This window comes from Prunus dulcis, chromosome 6, assembly GCF_902201215.1.
Source record: "Prunus dulcis chromosome 6, ALMONDv2, whole genome shotgun sequence".
In the NCBI taxonomy this organism is placed as follows: Eukaryota; Viridiplantae; Streptophyta; class Magnoliopsida; order Rosales; family Rosaceae; genus Prunus; species Prunus dulcis.
In genome coordinates this window covers 5,000,637-5,020,921 of record NC_047655.1, presented here as the reverse complement: position 1 = coordinate 5,020,921, position 20,285 = coordinate 5,000,637, and the positions used below count along the sequence as shown (strand labels likewise).

General features: G+C 36.8%; 2 protein-coding genes across 2 annotated transcripts; both read left to right on the top strand.

The window, feature by feature from the left end:
* The first annotated feature begins 8,297 nt into the window (after positions 1-8,297).
* Positions 8,298-10,593, top strand: LOC117630017 (tropinone reductase homolog At5g06060-like). Its single transcript, XM_034362719.1, has 5 exons — positions 8,298-8,416; positions 8,642-8,849; positions 9,183-9,399; positions 9,537-9,643; positions 10,062-10,593. Exons 1-5 carry the CDS (start codon positions 8,343-8,345, stop codon positions 10,248-10,250), a joined length of 795 nt encoding a protein of 264 aa, XP_034218610.1. The 5' UTR covers positions 8,298-8,342; the 3' UTR covers positions 10,251-10,593.
* Positions 10,594-16,506: 5,913 nt separating this feature from the next.
* Positions 16,507-18,830, top strand: LOC117630018 (tropinone reductase homolog At5g06060-like). Its single transcript, XM_034362720.1, has 5 exons — positions 16,507-16,602; positions 16,845-17,052; positions 17,527-17,743; positions 17,862-17,968; positions 18,437-18,830. Exons 1-5 carry the CDS (start codon positions 16,529-16,531, stop codon positions 18,623-18,625), a joined length of 795 nt encoding a protein of 264 aa, XP_034218611.1. The 5' UTR covers positions 16,507-16,528; the 3' UTR covers positions 18,626-18,830.
* The last annotated feature ends 1,455 nt before the right edge of the window (positions 18,831-20,285 follow it).

Genomic DNA, 20,285 nt, shown 5'->3' with positions numbered 1-20,285 from the left:
GTTCCAATCCTGTCGAAGACACTAGGTGTGGGTTGATTTTGTCTGTCTAGAACCACTTCTAGCTTTGTTTCACATTTGCACCTGCTGCAGAGCACTACCCCAGCCGATATGGTGGCTCTTGGTCTCTGACTGGTTTCCCTTATGATTCTTCTGCTTCTTCTGCAACTAGCATCTGTCATTGGCTGAGTTTCCCTCTGTTCTGGCCAATTCAAGTTGACCATATTGACTTGTGGTTGAGGGAAAGGATCTGTCGTGACCGATGGAGGTTTTTCTGCCAGTTTCAACCTTCCTGCCGTTATCCCTTCTTGTATTACGTCCTTGAAAACAACACAACTATTGGTAGAATGGTTCCAAGAGTTGTGCCACCTGCAGTACTGTCTGCCCTTGAGTTCTTCCGGCTTGGGCATTCTGTGGGGCGTTTCTATTGCCTTCTGTAGCAGCATTTCATCGAACAAAGCATCAACCTTGGTCAAATCAAAAGAGTAAACCTTGCTTTGTATTGGCTTGTTGGGAACGAATCCTCCCGTGAATGGTGGGGGGTTTTGGTCTTTAGGTGGCTTTGTAAGGGCTTTGCAACTAATGGGATGTTTTAGTTTTGCCATTTCTGCCACTGAAACCTCTCTCTCTTCTGATTCTTCTGTATCTTCCTGTGATTCCACCCCAATCAGGTGGACTGAAGAAGAAGGGGTTTTGTAATAAGTACCTTTGGAGGAGTTCCTTCTTTACTGTTCTTCCCTGAGTAACTCCTCATATTTGGATGCTTTATCAGCCAGTTCTGCCAGGTCCCCGAACAACATTCCGTCGAACCTCTTCTTGAGAGAGATTTTGAGGGCAGCTTAGGCCATCTGGATGAAATGTCTTTCTTCCATGGGGATTTGGCACTTCATTTTGAGCTTTCTGAACTTGGTTATGAAATCTTGAGCCGGTTCATCTTCGCTTTGCTTGAGGGCAGCTAGATCACTGATGGTGACTTCTGGCTGGATCCTGTAATAATAGTCATGGAAGACATTTTCCATCTGCTCCCAAGTTTGCACAGAATTGGCTGGTAGGCTGGTATACCAGGTGAAAGCCTGTCCAGAGAGAGAATTGCCGAAAAGTCTTAATTTCAACAGAGGGTTGTTCTCGATAGCTATGCATTGGACGGAGAACCTGCCTATATGTTCAACTGAGGAAGCATGGGGGTCCTCCCCGTTGAACAAGGTGAAGTTTGGTACTTTGAAACCTGGAGGCAACGGTATTTGATCGATGTAGGCTGGGTATGGTTTTCTGTAAGTAGGCCTTTCCCCTCTCCTAGCCTCGGGTTCCATGATTTCTCTGATCATTCTTTGCAATGCCCCTATGTCATTCAAAGCATTGACGGGGGGAAGATTTTGTCCCTGTTCTGGCTGGACGTAATCGATCCTGGGCTCCGCTCTGTATGGTCTGGGTGGAGGTTCCTCTCTGTGCCCTTCCTGCTCTTCGATGTCTAGGTGATTTCTCCAGTTTGCCCCCAGCCTATTCCTGTCATGATTAGCAAAAAGGTTATTTCCCCCTCTGCCTCTTCTCCCTCTTGCGGGTGGAGGGAATGGATTAGGGTCCATCCTTCTGGGTCTATATGGCAATACTGCTGGTGGTCCAGGCTGAAGTGCCAAAGGTTGATCATGCTGGGCCACCAAGGGTGGAATGGGCTGAGGTTCTGGCTGGTTCTGCTGAACTAGTGCAAGGTCATCTGGCCGGGCTGGGGCTTCGTGTTCTTGATTAGGAAGGACTCCTTCCCTTGGACCAGCCTGGATTTCTCTGTGATCTGGTAATCCAACGACCTGTGCAACTAAGGGATTTTCCTGGTATGGCCATGCTAGTCCTGGCGGAGGGCCGTAAGGGAGACCTAACTGCTGGACTACAGCATCAGGGTTTGGGATTCTGGCCATGGCGGTTTCTCGGTCTTTCCGGAACTGCCTGTTAACCTGCCACTGCATCATTGCTGTCATATTATTGAGAGTGTCTTGGTTCCTTTGCACCGTGACTTCTTGTCGGAGTATTGACTCCTGTATTTGATTCATCTTTCTGGAGCTAGTCCTAGAACGTCTACTTCCTGTACTGCCGCGAGCTGAATGTCTAGCATCGCTTTCTTCTGACTCGGGACCTTCCCTGCGAGCCATTTGGTTTGTCTCCATATCTGGTGTGGATTCTGGCTAGAGCTTCCTGTATTTGTAAATCTGTGAACGGCTCTGTCAGAGTATGTATACTGAGAAGTCCCACTGGGCGTGCCAAATTGTTCACCCGTTTTTGCGTTTGGCTCCTGTGATGGAAGGGCGAAGTTCCCCACTGGCTTGGAGACCATGTGTTGGTCAACAAGTCAGCTTTCTTTGGTGTGCGAGCGTGCCACTGCTAGCAATGTAAATCCTAGTAGACTTCTTTTAGAATAGATAACTTGCGCCCCAAGTTACTGATTTCTAAAACAAACGATTGTGAATTTGGGTGAGGAATATCTCCCAAGTAAGTTCTTTTCTTGCCTCAGACTGGTAAGGACTTTCATAATTTATCTCAGTATCAAACGGCTGTTCTGGCCAGAAATATTTGATAGAAGTTGAGCTGTTTCAGGCAGAACTGCCTTTTACAAAACAATAAATATGCATATCGACTCTAGGAAGGTTAAAAGATGGCCGGAACTTCGTTTCTGCTTGGATGGGAGGTTCCAGTTTGGGCTGGACTGGACGCGCCTGGGCCGGTCCGTACTGCTTCGTGACTTCAGACGCTAGGCTGACCTATGAATCGATACCAAAGTTTGATTTTGGCAGAGCTTTATGTTTACTTCACGCTTCGTGAGGCCTTTGAGTGGGCAGAACTGCAGCTTCTTCAGCTTGGAGGGGGCAGAAGTGGCTGTTCTTGAGGGTTTGATGAGCTAGGGATTGCACTACGAGCGTTGTTCTGCTTGGGCAGGACTCTTCATGAGTTCGCTGAGGTCTCCACGTCTGTGAAAACTCAAACTCTGCTTGTCTTGGCTTTTGCTGAACCAAATTTGTAACGAGGGATCTCGTTTTAGAAGACTTATTTTCTAAGTCTGGACTTTGGAATTCTGATCTAAAGCTGGTTTCTCTTGGAATCCAAGTGAGCTTTTGGTTGTTTTCTTGTTTGTTGTTTTTTTTGATTGATTGATGAATTGAGTGTCCTTTTCTTTCTTGCCTACTTCTGTTTTTATAAGAGACCTTCTTGGGGAGGTGGTTTTAATTTTAATAATGGGCGGCAAAAAGATCTCCTAAAATGTAAAGTAGAAAGGATTTTTTATCAATCATGGTAGATAGGCTCTCAGCAGTCACCTCCTAAAGCAATCCCTTCCCTGGTTTCCTGGGTGGCAGCTTTTTATTTCAAACGCCATCGTCTGTGTGGGCTGATTTCATGGCGGTTTGGTTTTTCTTTTGTATTTTCTGAACAACTCCCTGTTTCTTGCTTTTGAAAGCGTGACTCATAAATTCCTTGGAAGATGGTGTATTGCTTTGGAGCAAAATCTCTGAATACAGATGGGGTTTTGATCTTCTGTTGGCAGTGTTTCAGAGACGTCTCTTCTCATATAAAAATTTTAGTTGGAATTGCTGACTTTTCAAAGCTGAGGTAGCCACGTGGGTGTGTTTTTAATCTCTTGGGTTTGAGCCCAATCAAAAATTATGTGCTGATCCTTAAAGCCTTTAATGACAGTTTCCATGATTGGTCTTTCTTGGGCTGAGCAAGTATCTTCACCATGAGCCTATTTTTTGCACTTTTTTGGCGTGCCAAATTTAGGCCCAAACAAGAGAGGATTAAAGTATAGACGGTCGAGAGAGAGAGAGAGGCGCCGCAGCCTCTTAGGTAATAAACAAAAAGAAAAATCAAAATAGAAGAGAGGAGAAGACTGAGTGAAAGAGAAGAGAGAGAGTTGCGTGAGAGGGTTACGGGAAAAAATAAAAAATTTGTGAAGGATCTGCTGCAAGCAGTCTCACATGAATACTTTTTTGGCCAATCATACAACGCCACGTGTAACATATATATATATATATATATATATATTGACCAGTTTGGTTCAGGTTCATCTGTTCTGAAAAAATTAGAATCGAAGGCCGAACCGTGAACCTTCTGTTCGGTTCAGGTCCGTGGTTGACTTTTTTGGTTTGGTAAAAAAAACACTCTTTTTTGGTTTGGTTTGGTTCGGTCTATTTGATTGGTTTATCGATTTTTATGCCCACCCCTTGTTGTGGGTGCGATTTTAGTCCCACAAGATTATTCGCCTAACATTTCTTCGTCTTCTTCCCTTCTCTTTCTCCCTACAAAACAAATCAGAATGAGAGGACCATACCCAGGGTGTGTTGGCTAAAGGCCCTCTGATGCCTAAGTTAGGTCGAGTGCTTGTAGGAAAACAATAGCTAACAATAGGATGGAGATCTCTCTAGGGTGAGAGCCGGGTGGCCGGAGCCTTGTGTGAGAGAGAGAAAGAGTATGGCGGCTAGGGTTTATGAGAGACAATTTCTGTAGAGTTTTAGATAGGAATTTAGACGTACCTCAACCCTTATGTGTAACCATCTATTTATAGGGCCTAAGAGGTTAGGGTTTCAGAAGAATAATTCTGTAGATGGAAATGAATTATTCTTCCTGATTTGGTCAGATTGGCTTAATTAGGGAATTGATTTAAATCAAATTCCTAATTAAGGAAGGAATCAAATCAATCCCAATTAAATAAGGTAACTCCCAATTAAATTGAGTAACTCCCAATTAGGTCAAATAATCCCCAAATTGAAGGAAATATTTGACCTAGGGTTTGGCTAGAATTTGGTTCCCACAAAGGTAAAATAAGAAAACCAGATTATCATACTGGGGCTACATCATGCCCTAGCAAAAGAAAATTAAGTACACATAATCATAGAATTTGATATAAGCAAAAACATAAGGAAGAAACAATAAAACTTAGCCAATTGCAGTACTCTTCCAGTGTCTCCAATTTTCTCCTAGTCTTTGTGTGACCCCAAAGGAGTTGTTTCTCATGCTTAAATAAAACACCACACGTCTATTCCTACCCTAGCTAGGCTTTTACAGCAGCCTAAAAATAAAGAAAAACCTAATTAAAACATAAATCCAAAATGGGTAAGTAATTGACTCATCTTCCTACTTGGACTGGGATAACACGTCAGTTACTTTGCACGCACGTTTAGGGTTGTTACTCCTCTAAGAAAATTGGGAAAAAAAAAATGTAAATTGTAGGTCTTTGTCTTATCTTTCCAGCCATATATCGCATGCCTTGAGAAAAGATCAGGAAAATCTTCGAATAATCATTCTTCCACAACAGCATAGTTTGATAGGATTGCACCTTATGCCGACTTAACTTCAAAGACTACTCTCATTGGCTGCTCCGAAAATTCTAGAAAAATTCAACAATCATCTTCAAGATCTTAGCTTTTATCTCCAATCGGTCTTGTACTAAAAATCCATCAAAAAGTCATATTTCCGTTGAAAACAAATTACTTGCTCTAGAAAGCTAAAAATTGAGAAAAAAAAAGTAAGTATAAAGAGTACATAAATGTGTAAGTTTATGGACTTATCATATTTCAATGTAAAGCTCAGCTTATATACCTAATAACAATCTTAACAAACTAACAAATTCTATAACAATACTAACAAGAACATGTGACCTCCATGTGCTAATCTAACAACCTTGAGCTGACCTGGACAATACAGTCATCATTCCTCCTCAAACCCACTAACAAATTCTATAGCAATACTAACACGAACACGTGACCTCCATGTGCTATTCTAACAACCTTGAGCTGACCTGGACAATACAATCATCATTCCTCCTCAAACCCAACTGGGCTTCTAAGCTGTAAATTTTTACAATGTCCTAGAAACATAGGACCATGCAATCCCTTTGTAAAGATGTATGCCACTCGTTCTTCAGTAGGAATATACTGCATATTCAAAGTCCTTTTTCTGTACTCTTTCTCTCACAAAATGAAAGTCAATATCTAAATGTTTGATCCTAGAATGGTATACAGGATTGGAACTTAAGGCAAGGGCTTCCATATGCCTAAAAGGAAGCTCATCAATTATTATCATCTTCATACAAGCAAGTCTACTTCTCTCTTTGCTATATGTATGTGAAAGTAAGCCTCCTTTATCAAATGAAAGAACATTTTGTTTGTTGTCCTCTTTCAATGGAGAACCCCAGTGCATTGAAATTTCAAATGTTGCAACAATGTAGATGTGCCATTTCTTACCAGATCACATGCATAAGATTGATGGCAATAATTGCAAGAAGCTCTAGGTCCTATATCACCCCTCGGTTCAACCGTGTTCTTAGTAAAATGCTTCCAAACCTCCGATGCTTTCTTAACAGGTACTCTCTTCTTAGGAATTAGGAGAAGTGTAGATGTTCCCCCTTGAACTAGTCGCTCAGTGGTATCAAGGGTAGGTATAGGACTAGGACTTTCATTTGGGTTGGTAAGAGATGTGTTAATGGTAGGAGTTTGAGAATTTCCTTCCATACTTTGTTTTTTTTAAGCCTATAGACAGATTTGCATAATGAAAAGATTCATAAACACAAGATAAATACATACACATGTTTTCATTTTTTCCTACAGATATTGAAAACAAAGAAAATAATGAAGAGAATAGTAGAGAAAGCAAGAGGAAAATAATATCAATCTTTGGAGCACATTTACAATAACCCAAATTTTACTTATCAATCAATATCAACTAAAAAGGTGAAGTAATCATTCAATATCAATATCAACTTTGGTACACATTAATTAAATTAATATGTATTTAGCCCATGTTGCTTTATGAAAGGAAAACTAAGGTTCTCCAAGAAAACATATTGGTTTAAGACTTTAATTTTTCTTGCTAAACACATGTATCACGAGTCGACCTACTTTCTTTCTTTCTTCTTCTTCCTCTCTTTTCTATTTTATATTAATTAAATAGTAGGTTGGCTCTCTTTTCCTACAGTATTTTAGCAAAAGAAGAGAACTTAAAAGAGGTTGTGGTTTCCTAATACACGCCCACAAATATGCAGAGAAGACTGTAAATAAATAAAGGGAGTTTATTTTCCCACTCTCCTTTTCTCCACTTTCACTCCCTTTTGTTTTTTTAAATACTTTTTAATTAATATTGTTCTTTTTTGTTCACTCTCTCTTTCCTATTCTACCCCTATCCTACATTAATTTCTTTTTACTTCACTTTTATATTATTTCTTTTTCGTTATACTTAATTTTCCAACTTGCATTCCATTTTCTTTTTCTTTATACTTTTATATTATTTCTTTTTTCTTTATGCCGTTAAATAAACATGATAATATTTTTATTTTATTTTTAAAAGACCTATAATGCTTAATGAAGTTAATAAAAAGTTGAATTAAGCATTAGAAAAAAGAAAAGAAGGGCATAGTCAGGGAGGGGAGGAGCTGCACATCGATTGTAGAAGTGGGAGCAACCCAACAACTATGTCAATCTCCATCCTCAACCATTTTCTCCACCGACACCCAAAGGCCCCAACTCTCCAAGCCACACTTACCTCCCAACTCCAATGCACCCACCTCTAATATATATATATACTAAAAACTCATGCAGCCTTAGCACTCCGCAATGGTCCTTCCCACTTCTCCACCCGCTAAGCAGTTTCTCCCCTTCCTGACTAGACTACACCCTTTTTTTCTTTCTCTTTTCAAGTTTTTTTATATTTTTTCTAATGATATATTTTAGTTTAATTGAACTTTTAATGTATTTTAAAATTAATACAACTTTTTATTAACTTCAAAAAGTTTTATAGGTTTTCAAAATAAAATGAAAAAAGATTATCATGTTCATTATCGGCAACTTTAACGGAACATGCCAAATTGATTATGATCTTAAACACATAGATCAAATTGGCCAAATTAAAAACACATGGACTAAATTGGCCAAGGTGATAAAACACATGGACCATTTTGACATTAAAGCTAAATAAATAATATAAAAGTGAAGTAAAAAGAAATTAATGTATGACAATAGTAGAATAAGAAAGAAAAAGAATAAAAAAGAAAAAAATTAATTAAAATTATTAAAAAGCAAAAAAAAGAATTATTAAAAAGCAAAAAAAGTATAAGTGGAAAAAAAAAGTGAGAAAATCAGCTCCCTAAATAAATTACCTCTTTTGAATAAAATGCAGTTGGTGTTGGTGAGTGAGATCGGTGAGAGTCTGATTCGATGAGAAACACGTTGCTGCACCATCAGCTGCTACGTACACCACTTGTCGGCCACCTAATACTATAAAAGCCCACTAATAGATGTGTGTGTGTGTGTGTGAGAGAGAGGGAGAGAGAGAGAGAGAGTGAGAGAGAGAGCGATCAGAGAGAGAAATCAAATATGAGTAGCAGAGAGAAAAGATGGTCTCTTGAGGAATTGACTGCTCTTGTTACTGGTGGAACCAAAGGGATTGGGTTAGTTTAGTTAGCTTTCTCTTCTTCCTTATTATTTGCTTGTTATGTTTTCAATTATGATTAGACCCTTGATTAATCTTTTCAATTGTCATATCCATGCAAATTTTCTTTATTTCTCCAAATTCTCCCCTGTTTTTCTTCTTTTTATTTTTATTTATAAATAAAAAATAAATTATGGGTACCAATTAGTTTTAATACTTTATGTTAAATTGTTAATGTAATTAGGTATGCTATAGTGGAAGAATTGGCAGGGCTAGGTGCAACTATTCATACTTGTGCTCGGAATGAAGTTGACCTCAACGACTGCTTGAATCAATGGGGGAAGAAGGGTTTCAAGGTCACTGGTTCAGTCTGTGATGTGGTGTCAAAAAGCCAAAGAGAGGAGCTTATATACAAAGTCTCATCATTGTTTGATGGAAAACTTAACATCCTTGTAAGTATAAGACCATAAATTCTAAGTACCAAGGATCACTTTTTGTTTTCTTGTTCTTTTATTAAGGATTTTTGGTCATAGTGAAAATAGAATCGGTATCAGCTTTTGTAGCAGACAAGATGGCATAGATGCTCTAGTTCGAATGAACATTGTGTTTCACTAGATCAAGATCCCCCATGGCACTGCAGTGTGTGTGAGAAACCCCATCTCCATGTAGTTTAGATTATCGCTTATATGAAAAAGAAAAGTCTCATTTTCTTTTTAGAGTCACTTCACTGTATATTTGCTGAGCTTTGAATTAATTAAGGCATGCAAATTTTATGTGTGGTGCAGATAAACAATGTGGGAACTAACATACCAAAACCGACAACGGAGTACACAGCTGAAGATTACACATTTCTTATGAGTACCAATCTTGAATCTGCTTATCACTTGTGCCAACTTGCACATCCTTTGCTCAAAGCTTCAGGAGCCGGTAACATTGTTTTTCTGTCTTCTGTTGCTGGTGTGGTTTCACTGGAGATTGGAACTATATATTCTGCCACTAAAGGTGCCTTGATTTCCCTACACACACATATATATAATATAAGGTTTAGGACTTGGAAAAAAAACCCTAAAAAATTTGTGTTCTGCAATTGAAGAATTGACCTTATATGTTGACGTACGCTTTTCTGTTTTGTGTTTCAGGAGCAATGAATCAATTAGCCAAAAACTTGGCATGTGAGTGGGCAAAAGATAACATAAGGACTAATAGTGTTGCACCATGGTTCATCAAAACTCTCCTCGGTGATCATGTAAGATGATAATATCTAGATCATGTGCTTGTTTTTATGTATAGGTAGGATTAATGGGTTTTTTACCCCATGTCATGATCACTTCACACATGCGAATTAAGTATGCTCTAATTGGGATCAAATGTATAAAAGAAAAGAAAAGGCATTGCACGATTAGGCCTAAAAGTACCAGCTATTATCTTAACATTTTTTATCTTAACTTGATGTGAGAATGTTTCATTTATTTATATCTGAGCTCATTGTAGATTGTATTTATTTGCACCAAGTAGAAAATTCAAATGTATTTATAATTGGTATATGTAGTCTTATTTGCTGAAGAGCTTGACAGATTATGAAAATTATGTTTATACCTAATAAACTTGGAAGTTAGCAGCTACTAAATATGTGTCTTATCTGTTTCTGTTTTCTATACATGTAGTTTCTCGGTCACGAAAAAACTTTGAAGATCATCAACTCTCGAACACCGTTAGGACGCCCTGGAGAGCCAGAAGAGGTGTCAGCCTTGGTGGCATTTCTATGCCTACCGGCAGCCTCTTACATAACTGGCCAAACTATTTGCGTTGACGGAGGGGTGACTGTGAATGGCGTCCTCTTCCAAGGAGCATGACTTGGAAATGGTTCTCTTTATGCATACATATCTGCTAGTAGGCAGACACTTGAGGTCAGATAAAAACCAAACTGATCCATCTAATAAAGTGAGTGTGTTGTAGTTTTATGTAAAATGAGGAGGCATCAATGTTTTAATAAATGTGATGATAAGATGATGAATGATCACTTGGTCCAGTGGGAGGAACGCAATTTTTATTTTTTTGTACGTTTTTGTACTGCACCATCATCTACATTTGCTAGGCCAGCTCAAACAGACATAACGTTTTTGTATGTATTTAAATTCTCAGCTGTGATTTTGATGACAAACTTGTCTAAACATCATCACCTTAATGTTTGATTGATTCCTTGGGTATGTATAGTGTTATTTATATATAGATATTATGAGCAAGTCCGCCAAAGTCCTACAAGCTGGTAACTTGTGTTATAAATTTATAATCCCATATGAGCAGCAGCAGCCGCAGCCACAGAAATATGAGAAAATAGAAGCTGGTAATGATATGAAATATGAAATCTTCCACGGTAGCTGGTGTGGGCCACCGTGTAACCAAAAGTGGGAAGATGTCTAGCCCAGCTCAACTTTGATGAACCGTATATGGGATCTCTGGTTTTTTTGTCTAACCCCACCAGTTTCTTTTTGTCCCATTCACCAATCAATGATGGCATGTTTACATAACCGGAATGGAAATTGGCAGTCATTCTCATTCCGTATAACTCCTTTGTTTACTTATATTGGTGGAATGAACAATAATGTGGGACCCACAACAAATCTAATTCCTGATTCCTGCTATTGAAGAGATTTGATTCTTGAGAGAGGAGGTTGGATTGGAGAAGGGTGAAAGGAATCAATTTTTTCATGCCAAAAATACCCCTCACAAATATAACGCAGCACATCACCACTCGCTTCTTCTACCAAACGGTCCCAACCACCTCCCCACCCTCAGACCCTCTCATCTTCTTCCAGCAAAAGAAAGAAATAGAGAGATAGAGAATGAGAAAAAAAGAGGAAGAAAAATCGGAGAGAGGAAGAAAAGAGAGAGAATTGGAGACAGGAAGAAGAAGAGAGATAAAAAACAAAAAAAGAGAAAAAGACTTCTCCTAAAAAAAGAAGAGAGAGGCGTGTGTGAACTGCCATCTCCATTTTTCTTTATTATAAATATATGGAATATGAATAACCACTGATAAGTTCATAAATATACTAATTTATTCACCCTTTTTATTTAGGAGAATTTGCTTTAAAGAAGACTTACTTTACTGTCTTCATTTTCAGCTTTCCGGAACGCTTAATTTCGGTTTTCAATGAAATTACAACTTTTTGGTGAAATTCATGTGCAAGGCCAATTGAAGAGTGAAGTTAAGAGCTTGAAGATGTCTATGTAATTTTTCTAGAATTTTTAGAGCAGCCAATCAAAGTAGTATTTCAAGACAAGGCAACTTAAGGTGAAATTTGAAGCATCTGTATTACTGTGCCAACACTGATATTTGAAGGTCTTTCTGATTTTGTCTTAAGATGGGCTAGTTGGAAAGATAAGACAAAGTGCTTCAAGGTCCATATTTGCCCATAATTTTATGAATGGAGGTACTAGTCCAATTCATGCCTATAAGCAGACTACAGTGCATTCACTGTCAAACCGAGCCAGCAACTGTGAATATTAATATTTTTGATAGCTTTCATTGAGAATTGGTGACAAGCCCTTAGTCCATTGGAAAGATCTTTTTATGGGCTTCACTTTAGTATGGTCAAAGTCTTCATTTGGAGTTGCAAAGCCCAAGTTGTGATGCTCATAAGGTTGCTTGGTCACAGTGGCGGACCTGTGCAGGTGCAAGGACGTGCACTTGCACCTTCGGTTGTCGGAAAACTCCATAAAAGCTGCTGAAGTTGCACCTTTGCTTATGCACAGAAGCTGTTTGATGAAATGCGCAAGTGAATTGCGCTAATGTGCGATGCTTTTGAATGAAATGATGGAGGATGGGATGGATCCCAACGCATTTACTTACTCATTCGCTTTGAAAGCATGCGCCTAGATGGAAACCGTTTTGCACTGGAACTTGATTCACTCCTTTGCAAATAAAAGTCCTGCCATGTCTAATGTTTTTGACAGCATGCCAGAACGGAATTTGGTTTCTTGGAAGGCTATGATAGTGGGTTATGCAAAGAATGGTCCCTGCCAGGAGGCTATGAAGCTCATGTATCAGATGCGAACAGAGGGTTTTGAGGTGGATGATTACATCCTTGCTACTGTTCTTACTGCATGTGGAGACCTCCTTATTATTATTATTATTATTATTTTAAAAGATAAAAAAAAGGGGAACTGCTGCGCCATTCGTGGGCTTCTAAAGGGCTTATGTAATTCTTACCTAATTATGTTTTAATTAGAACTTCTCTTTATTCGATTGGGTTTTGGAAATTCCTTATTTAAGTGGGATATTTAACATCTCTCTAGAGCTCATCTCCCTCAAATTCCAAACCTCCGATGCTTTCTTAACAGGTACTCTCTTCTTAGGAATTAGGAGAAGTGTAGATGTTCCCCCTTGAACTAATCGCTCAGTGGTAGCAAGGGTAGGTATAGGACTAGGACTTTCATTTGGGTTGGTAAGAGATGTGTTAATGGTAGGAGTTTGAGAATTTCCTTCCATACTTTGTTTTTTTTAAGCCTATAGACAGATTTGCATAATGAAAAGATTCATAAACACAAGATAAATACATACACATGTTTTCATTTTTTCCTACAGATATTGAAAACAAAGAAAATAATGAAGAGAATAGTAGAGAAAGCAAGAGGAAAATAATATCAATCTTTGGAGCACATTTACAATAACCCAAATTTTACTTATCAATCAATATCAACTAAAAAGGTGAAGTAATCATTCAATATCAATATCAACTTTGGTACACATTAATTAAATTAATATGTATTTAGCCCATGTTGCTTTATGAAAGGAAAACTAAGGTTCTCCAAGAAAACATATTGGTTTAAGACTTTAATTTTTCTTGCTAAACACATGTATCACGAGTCGACCTACTTTCTTTCTTTCTTCTTCTTCCTCTCTTTTCTATTTTATATTAATTAAATAGTAGGTTGGCTCTCTTTTCCTACAGTATTTTAGCAAAAGAAGAGAACTTAAAAGAGGTTGTGGTTTCCTAATACACGCCCACAAATATGCAGAGAAGACTGTAAATAAATAAAGGGAGTTTATTTTCCCACTCCTCTTTTCGGATACGAACAGAGGGTTTTGAGGTGGATGATTACATCCTTGCTACTGTTCTTACTGCATGTGGAGACCTCCTTATTATTATTATTATTATTATTTTAAAAGATAAAAAAAAAGGGAACTGCTGGCCCATTCGTGGGCTTCTAAAGGGCTTATGTAATTCTTACCTAATTATGTTTTAACAGTCCCAATCTCTTGGACCACAGGAGTCCAAGAGATTGTGGTCACCCACCGTTGGATATTAATCAAATGGTTCAAAATGATATATATAAATGCAATATGACATAAATGATTATTACCCGATTCAAGTCAACCGTTGAATTTACATCCAACGGTGAGTGACCATAAATCTCTTGGACTACAGGGGTCCAAGAGATCAGGACTGTATGTTTTAATTAGAACTTCTCTTTATTTGATTGGGTTTTGGAAATTCCTTATTTAAGTGGGATATTTAACATCTCTCTAAAGCTCATCTCCCTCAAATTCCAAACCTCCGATGCTTTCTTAACAGGTACTCTCTTCTTAGGAATTAGGAGAAGTGTAGATGTTCCCCCTTGAACTAATCGCTCAGTGGTAGCAAGGGTAGGTATAGGACTAGGACTTTCATTTGGGTTGGTAAGAGATGTGTTAATGGTAGGAGTTTGAGAATTTCCTTCCATACTTTGTTTTTTTTAAGCCTATAGACAGATTTGCATAATGAAAAGATTCATAAACACAAGATAAATACATACACATGTTTTCATTTTTTCCTACAGATATTGAAAACAAAGAAAATAATGAAGAGAATAGTAGAGAAAGCAAGAGGAAAAGAATATCAATCTTTGGAGCACATTTACAATAACCCAAATTTTACTTATCAATCAATATCAACTAAAAAGGTGAAGTAATCATTCAATATCAATATCAACTTTGGTACACATTAATTAAAATAATATGTATTTAGCCCATGTTGCTTTATGAAAGGAAAACTAAGGTTCTCCAAGAAAACATATTGGTTTAAGACTTTAATTTTTCTTGCTAAACACATGTATCACGAGTCGACCTACTTTCTTTCTTTCTTTCTTCTTCCTCTCTTTTCTATTTTATATTAATTAAATAGTAGGTTGGCTCTCTTTTCCTACAGTATTTTAGCAAAAGAAGAGAACTTAAAAGAGGTTGTGGTTTCCTAATACACGCCCACAAATATGCAGAGAAGACTGTAAATAAATAAAGGGAGTTTATTTTCCCACTTCTCTTTTCGGATGCGAACAGAGGGTTTTGAGGTGGATGATTACATCCTTGCTACTGTTCTTACTGCATGTGGAGACCTCCTTATTATTATTATTATTATTATTTTAAAAGATAAAAAAAAGGGGAACTGCTGGGCCATTCGTGGGCTTCTAAAGGGCTTATGTAATTCTTACCTAATTATGTTTTAATTAGAACTTCTCTTTATTCAATTGGGTTTTGGAAATTCCTTATTTAAGTGGGATATTTAACATCTCTCTAGAGCTCATGTCCCTCAAATTCTCTTAGTTCTACTTTTAGTTCTCAATTGTTTGTAATAACTAGATTTTCCTTCATGTATTTTCTTAGCTTTATAACATTTTACTTTTATTTATTTAAATAAAACTCTTTAGTTAGGGCATGATGTAGTCCTAGTGTGATAATCTAGTTTTCTTGTTTTTCTATCTAGTGATTACCTTTTGATATTGGATTCTTAATCATCATGTTTAATAACTTGATTGATTTTCTTGATGCCTGATCACCATTTAGATTGTCAGTTAAGTTTATCGAATGCAAATTAGAGTAAATACCATACTTAATTTGAAGCTTACTTCTTATAATTAATATTTGTAATTCTTCTAGGATAAATATGTTGTGGTGTTTTAAACAACTTGCAAAACAAAGATTATTTCAAACACACATTATACTCGCACTTGGCTCCTTCACCTAACCCATATTAAAGGAAATAATCTTATTTGAATATATCCACACTTATCACTTGGCTCCTTCACCTGACCCACAATTCCATTTGATATAATTTTGTTCTCTTTTGGCTTTGGTGGTGTGGCACTTTCGTATTCTTTGGATTGTTTATGTCTTCTTTGCATCCACTTCTTCTTCTCATCGAGTGATAGGGTTGCAAGTGCCATTTCATGATAACAATGCAGCTATCCTAACTTTTCCATTAACAACAATAATGCATGCATACGTCATGAATGATCAAGCAACCTTGCATTCCAACTCCAAATGAAGACTTTGACCACACTAAATTGAAGCCTAGAAAATGATCTTTCTAATGGACTAAGGCTTTGTCGATAATTCTCAATCAAAGCTATTGAAATTTGAAAGTATTAATATTCTATAACTACACAACTGTTGGCTCGGTTTGACTGCAGTGCAGTGCATTCATTATCAAATCGGGCGAACAGCTGTGCAGTCAAGGTTGTTGGGCAATAGTCATGAAAACTATAAAACTCCCACGTGCATAGACCCTTTCCACAAACCTACACATTATTGCGGGTCGGGCTTGGATTTCATTGCCTCGCCAGGACTAGGACATTCGGGTTCAAACGGGCCATGTGTAGATTGCAAACTATTAGCCTAAGCCCTACCTAACAAAAAAATGGGTCGGACTTATCAAACTTTAGCTATGGATTTGTTCGGGCTTTGGCCCATGTCTGCACAAACCCATTTCGGTCGACGAGTTGCATTAATTAGTTCATGAGAAATTAAAAGATTTAAAAGGTATGCAGATTCGTTGTCTCTTTCCAAAACCTCTGTGCTATCAAATATTTGTACTTGCACCAAAAAATGTAAAAAACTCATGTACAAGTAGTTCCATATATGCAGAGCTTGTTTTTGGGCGAATCATTTAATCATAGTTATACATGTCACTCCACTAGAAATACCAGCATTTCAGACCAACAAAAGAAGCAAGTTGCTGCACCATCAGCTGCCACGTAGTACACCGCTTGTCCTGGCCACCCAATACTGATAATAGAACTATAAAAAAACCCATTAATAGAGATGTGAGAGAGAGAGAGAGAGAGAGAGAGAGAGAGAGAGAGAGAGAGATCAGATATGAGTAGCAGAGAGAGAAGATGGTCTCTTGAGGGATTGACTGCTCTTGTTACTGGTGGAACCAGAGGGATTGGGTTAGTTTACTTAGCTTTCTCTTCTTCCTGAATAATTTCTTATTAAGTTATTATGCTTTCCATTTGGAAAAAGAACATTAATTAATCTTTTCAATTTTCATATGCTGCAACATTTTCTTTACTTCTCCAAATTCTCCCCTGTTTTTCTTCTTCCTTTTTTTGTTTATAATATATATAAATAAAAATAAATTATTGGTACCACTTAGTTTTAATACTTTATGTTAAATTGTTAATGTAATTAGGTATGCTATAGTGGAAGAATTGGCAGGGTTTGGTGCAACTATTCACACTTGTGCTCGGAATGAAGTTGACCTCAATGACTGCTTGAGTCAATGGGAGAAGAAGGGTTTCAAGGTCACTGGTTCAGTGTGTGATGTGGTATCAAAATCCCAAAGAGAGGACCTTATAAACAAGCTTTCATCCCTGTTTGATGGGAAACTCAACATCCTTGTAAGTACAGGACAATGTTGTGAAATTCCAAGTACAAAAAATCATACTTATTGTTTTATTAAGGATTTTTTGTCACAGAGAAAATTGAACTGGTATTAGCTTTTTTAGCAGACAAGATGTCACAGAATAGATTTTCTAGTTCGAGTAGAATTAACTTGGAAAATTTGAGGATAGTTAAAATCGAAAACGGTTATCTTCTCGTCCATTAAATTTGATTTCAAGACCCCTTTCAACAAAGTGAAGACTGTGTAGATAGATCAAAATGTTATTAGCTAAAAGTTTAATTTGGGCTCGTTTGGTAAGTGTTTTCGTTTTCACGGTTTTAGTTAAAAATATGCATGGGAGAAATGAGGTAGAATGCAAGGACCAATGAGAGGAGCTAATAAACAAGGCCTCCCTGTGTTCAAGTCCTTCTAAGCCCCATTTTCTTTTAATTTAGAGTCACTTCACTGCATATTTGCTGCATATTTGTAGATAAACAATGTGGGAACAAACATAACAAAACCAACGACGGAGTTCACAGCTGAAGATTACACATTTCTTATGAGTACCAATCTTGAATCTGCTTATCATTTGTGCCAACTTGCACATCCTCTGCTCAAAGCTTCAGGAGCCGGCAGCATTGTTTTTCTGTCTTCTGTTGCTGGTGTGATTTCATTGGAAGTTGGATCTATATATTCTGCCGCTAAAGGTGCCTTAATTTCCTTACACAGATATATAATATATAGGGTTTAGGACTTAGAAAGGAAAAAAAAAAACAAAAGAAACTTTGTGTTCTGCGATTAAAGCGTTTATGTTTTGTGTTTCAGGAGCAATAAATCAATTAGCCAAAAACTTGGCATGCGAGTGGGCAAAAGATAACATAAGAACTAACAGTATTGCGCCTTGGTTCATCACAACTCCCCTCGGTGACCATGTAAGATGATCGTATCCAGATCATGTGCTTGTTTTTATGTATTTCTAACTAGTTAGCATTGTGATGGGTTTTTTTAATTTTTTTAATTTTTTATATCATGATCAGTTTCATGTTAATAAAGTGGGGATCACCAAATTAAGCATGCTCTAAGTGGGATCAAAAGTAAATAGAAGGAAAGAAAGGGCACTGCAACATTGCCAATTCATGCTTAGGCCCCGAAGGCACGACTAGGAACAAAAGTACCAATTATTATTCCAATTAATTTGACAGTATTTATTTACCTATATGTGAGCTCGTTGTACGTGTCACACATGAGTTGGTACTCAAAAGTTGGGATAATAATTGGTACCTCGAGTCTTTTTGTTGGAGAGCTTGACCAATTACGAAAACTATGTTTATACTTTACAAGCTTGGATTTAGCAGCTACTAATATATGTGTCGTATCTGTTCTGTTTTCTAAACATGTAGTTTCTTGGCAACGAAAAATCTTTGAAGATCATCAAGTCTCGAACCCCATTAAGACGTCCAGGAGAGCCAGAAGAGGTGTCTTCCTTGGTAGCATTTCTGTGCCTACCGGCCGCCTCTTACATAACTGGCCAAACTATTTCTGTCGATGGAGGGGTGACTGTCAATGGCCTCCTCTTCCAAGGAGCATGACTTGGAAATGGTTCTGTGTATGCATATATATATATATATATATATATATATATATATATATACAACTGATTCATCTAATAAAGTGTGTGCATGCTGTAATTTTATGTAAAAAAAATAAGGTGGCATTAATGTATTAATAAACGACTAAATGGTAAGATTAATGATCATTTGGTCTAATAGTATGGTATCTAAATTTTAATTTTCGTACGTTTTTGTACAATTATTGTACCATCATCAACATTGGCCAGGCCAGCATAACACGTTCATATGGGCATTGACTGCTCTTGTTACTGGTGGAACCAAAGGGATTGGGTTAGTTTAGTTAGCTTCTTCTTCCTCATATGCGTGCAAAATTTTCTTTATTTCTCCAAATTCTCCCCTGTTTTTCTTCTTTCCTTTTTTTTTTTTTTTTTTTTTTTTTGGGGGATCCGTTAGATATAGGCCCTTGTAATTCTTATATCCTAAACATATACCCATTCATATATAAATTTCTGTCTAATACCTAATTTTAAAATATTTTGCCATGTAATATAGATATGTCATAGTTTTATTAACTAAATTACAATAGATGCCATTGTAATTTATTTTCAAGCATGTCATTAACTCCCTAATTTTTAATTAATAATCCCTTATTTCTAGCATATTAAGATCCCGTTTTGTTTTTTTTGGTTGGGCATTCCCCCTCATATCAGGCTTTTAATCCCTAAATTATTTTATAACAGATTACCCCTACCCCAAAATAATAATAATAATAATAAAGTTGACTAAATTTTGTTTCCTCAATTTTAGGGTTATATTTATGTTCCCATGATACAACTACAACAAAAACGTAATTTACAAAAAAATATATACACTATTTTTTAAAAGGTACATCATTTATTTTGAAAATAGGTATATTATTTTTACCAATCATAATAGGTACCTAATATACAATGTACCTACATGTAAATAATGTACCTAATATACAATGTTCCATTCATAATAGGTATGTTAGTTTGTAGTAGATATGTTATTTACAAAAAAATCCTAGGTACATTAAAAAATTGGTATATTATTTTCCATAACATATATATATTATATTTATTTATAAGATAATAAGTAATTTTTCGTTCATAAAAAAATAAATAATTAGGTATATTATATTGTCAAATCCATTAGTGTGTTTAATCATAAAAGGTAAGTAGGAAATTTTCTTCAATAGCTGACATTGTTTTAATTAAAGAAAACAAGTATTTTTGGAATCTAAAAAGTAAAATAAACCAGATTTTGAGCTTGATTAGGTAACCTACTGAGTTGGATCATAGGCATGAGTTTTTAACTATAAAAATTGGGTTTTATTTATAGATAAAGAAAGTGGGCAAGGTCCTGAATTCGAGTTCTAGCATCTGTGTAGTGTGTGTGAGAGAAAATTAATTTGAAGGGGTTAAACCAGGTTTACTATTTGAAGGGGTGGATTAGATGTAAGAGAAAATTAATTTGAAGGGGTTAAACCAGATTTACTATCTTTTTTTTATAAATAAAAATAAGTTATCAGGTACCAATTAGTTTTTAATACTTTATGTTAAATTGTTATGCACTTAGGCACGCTATAGTGGAAGAATTGGCAGGCTAGGTGCAACTATTCATATTGTGCTCGGAATGAAGTTGATCTCAATGATTG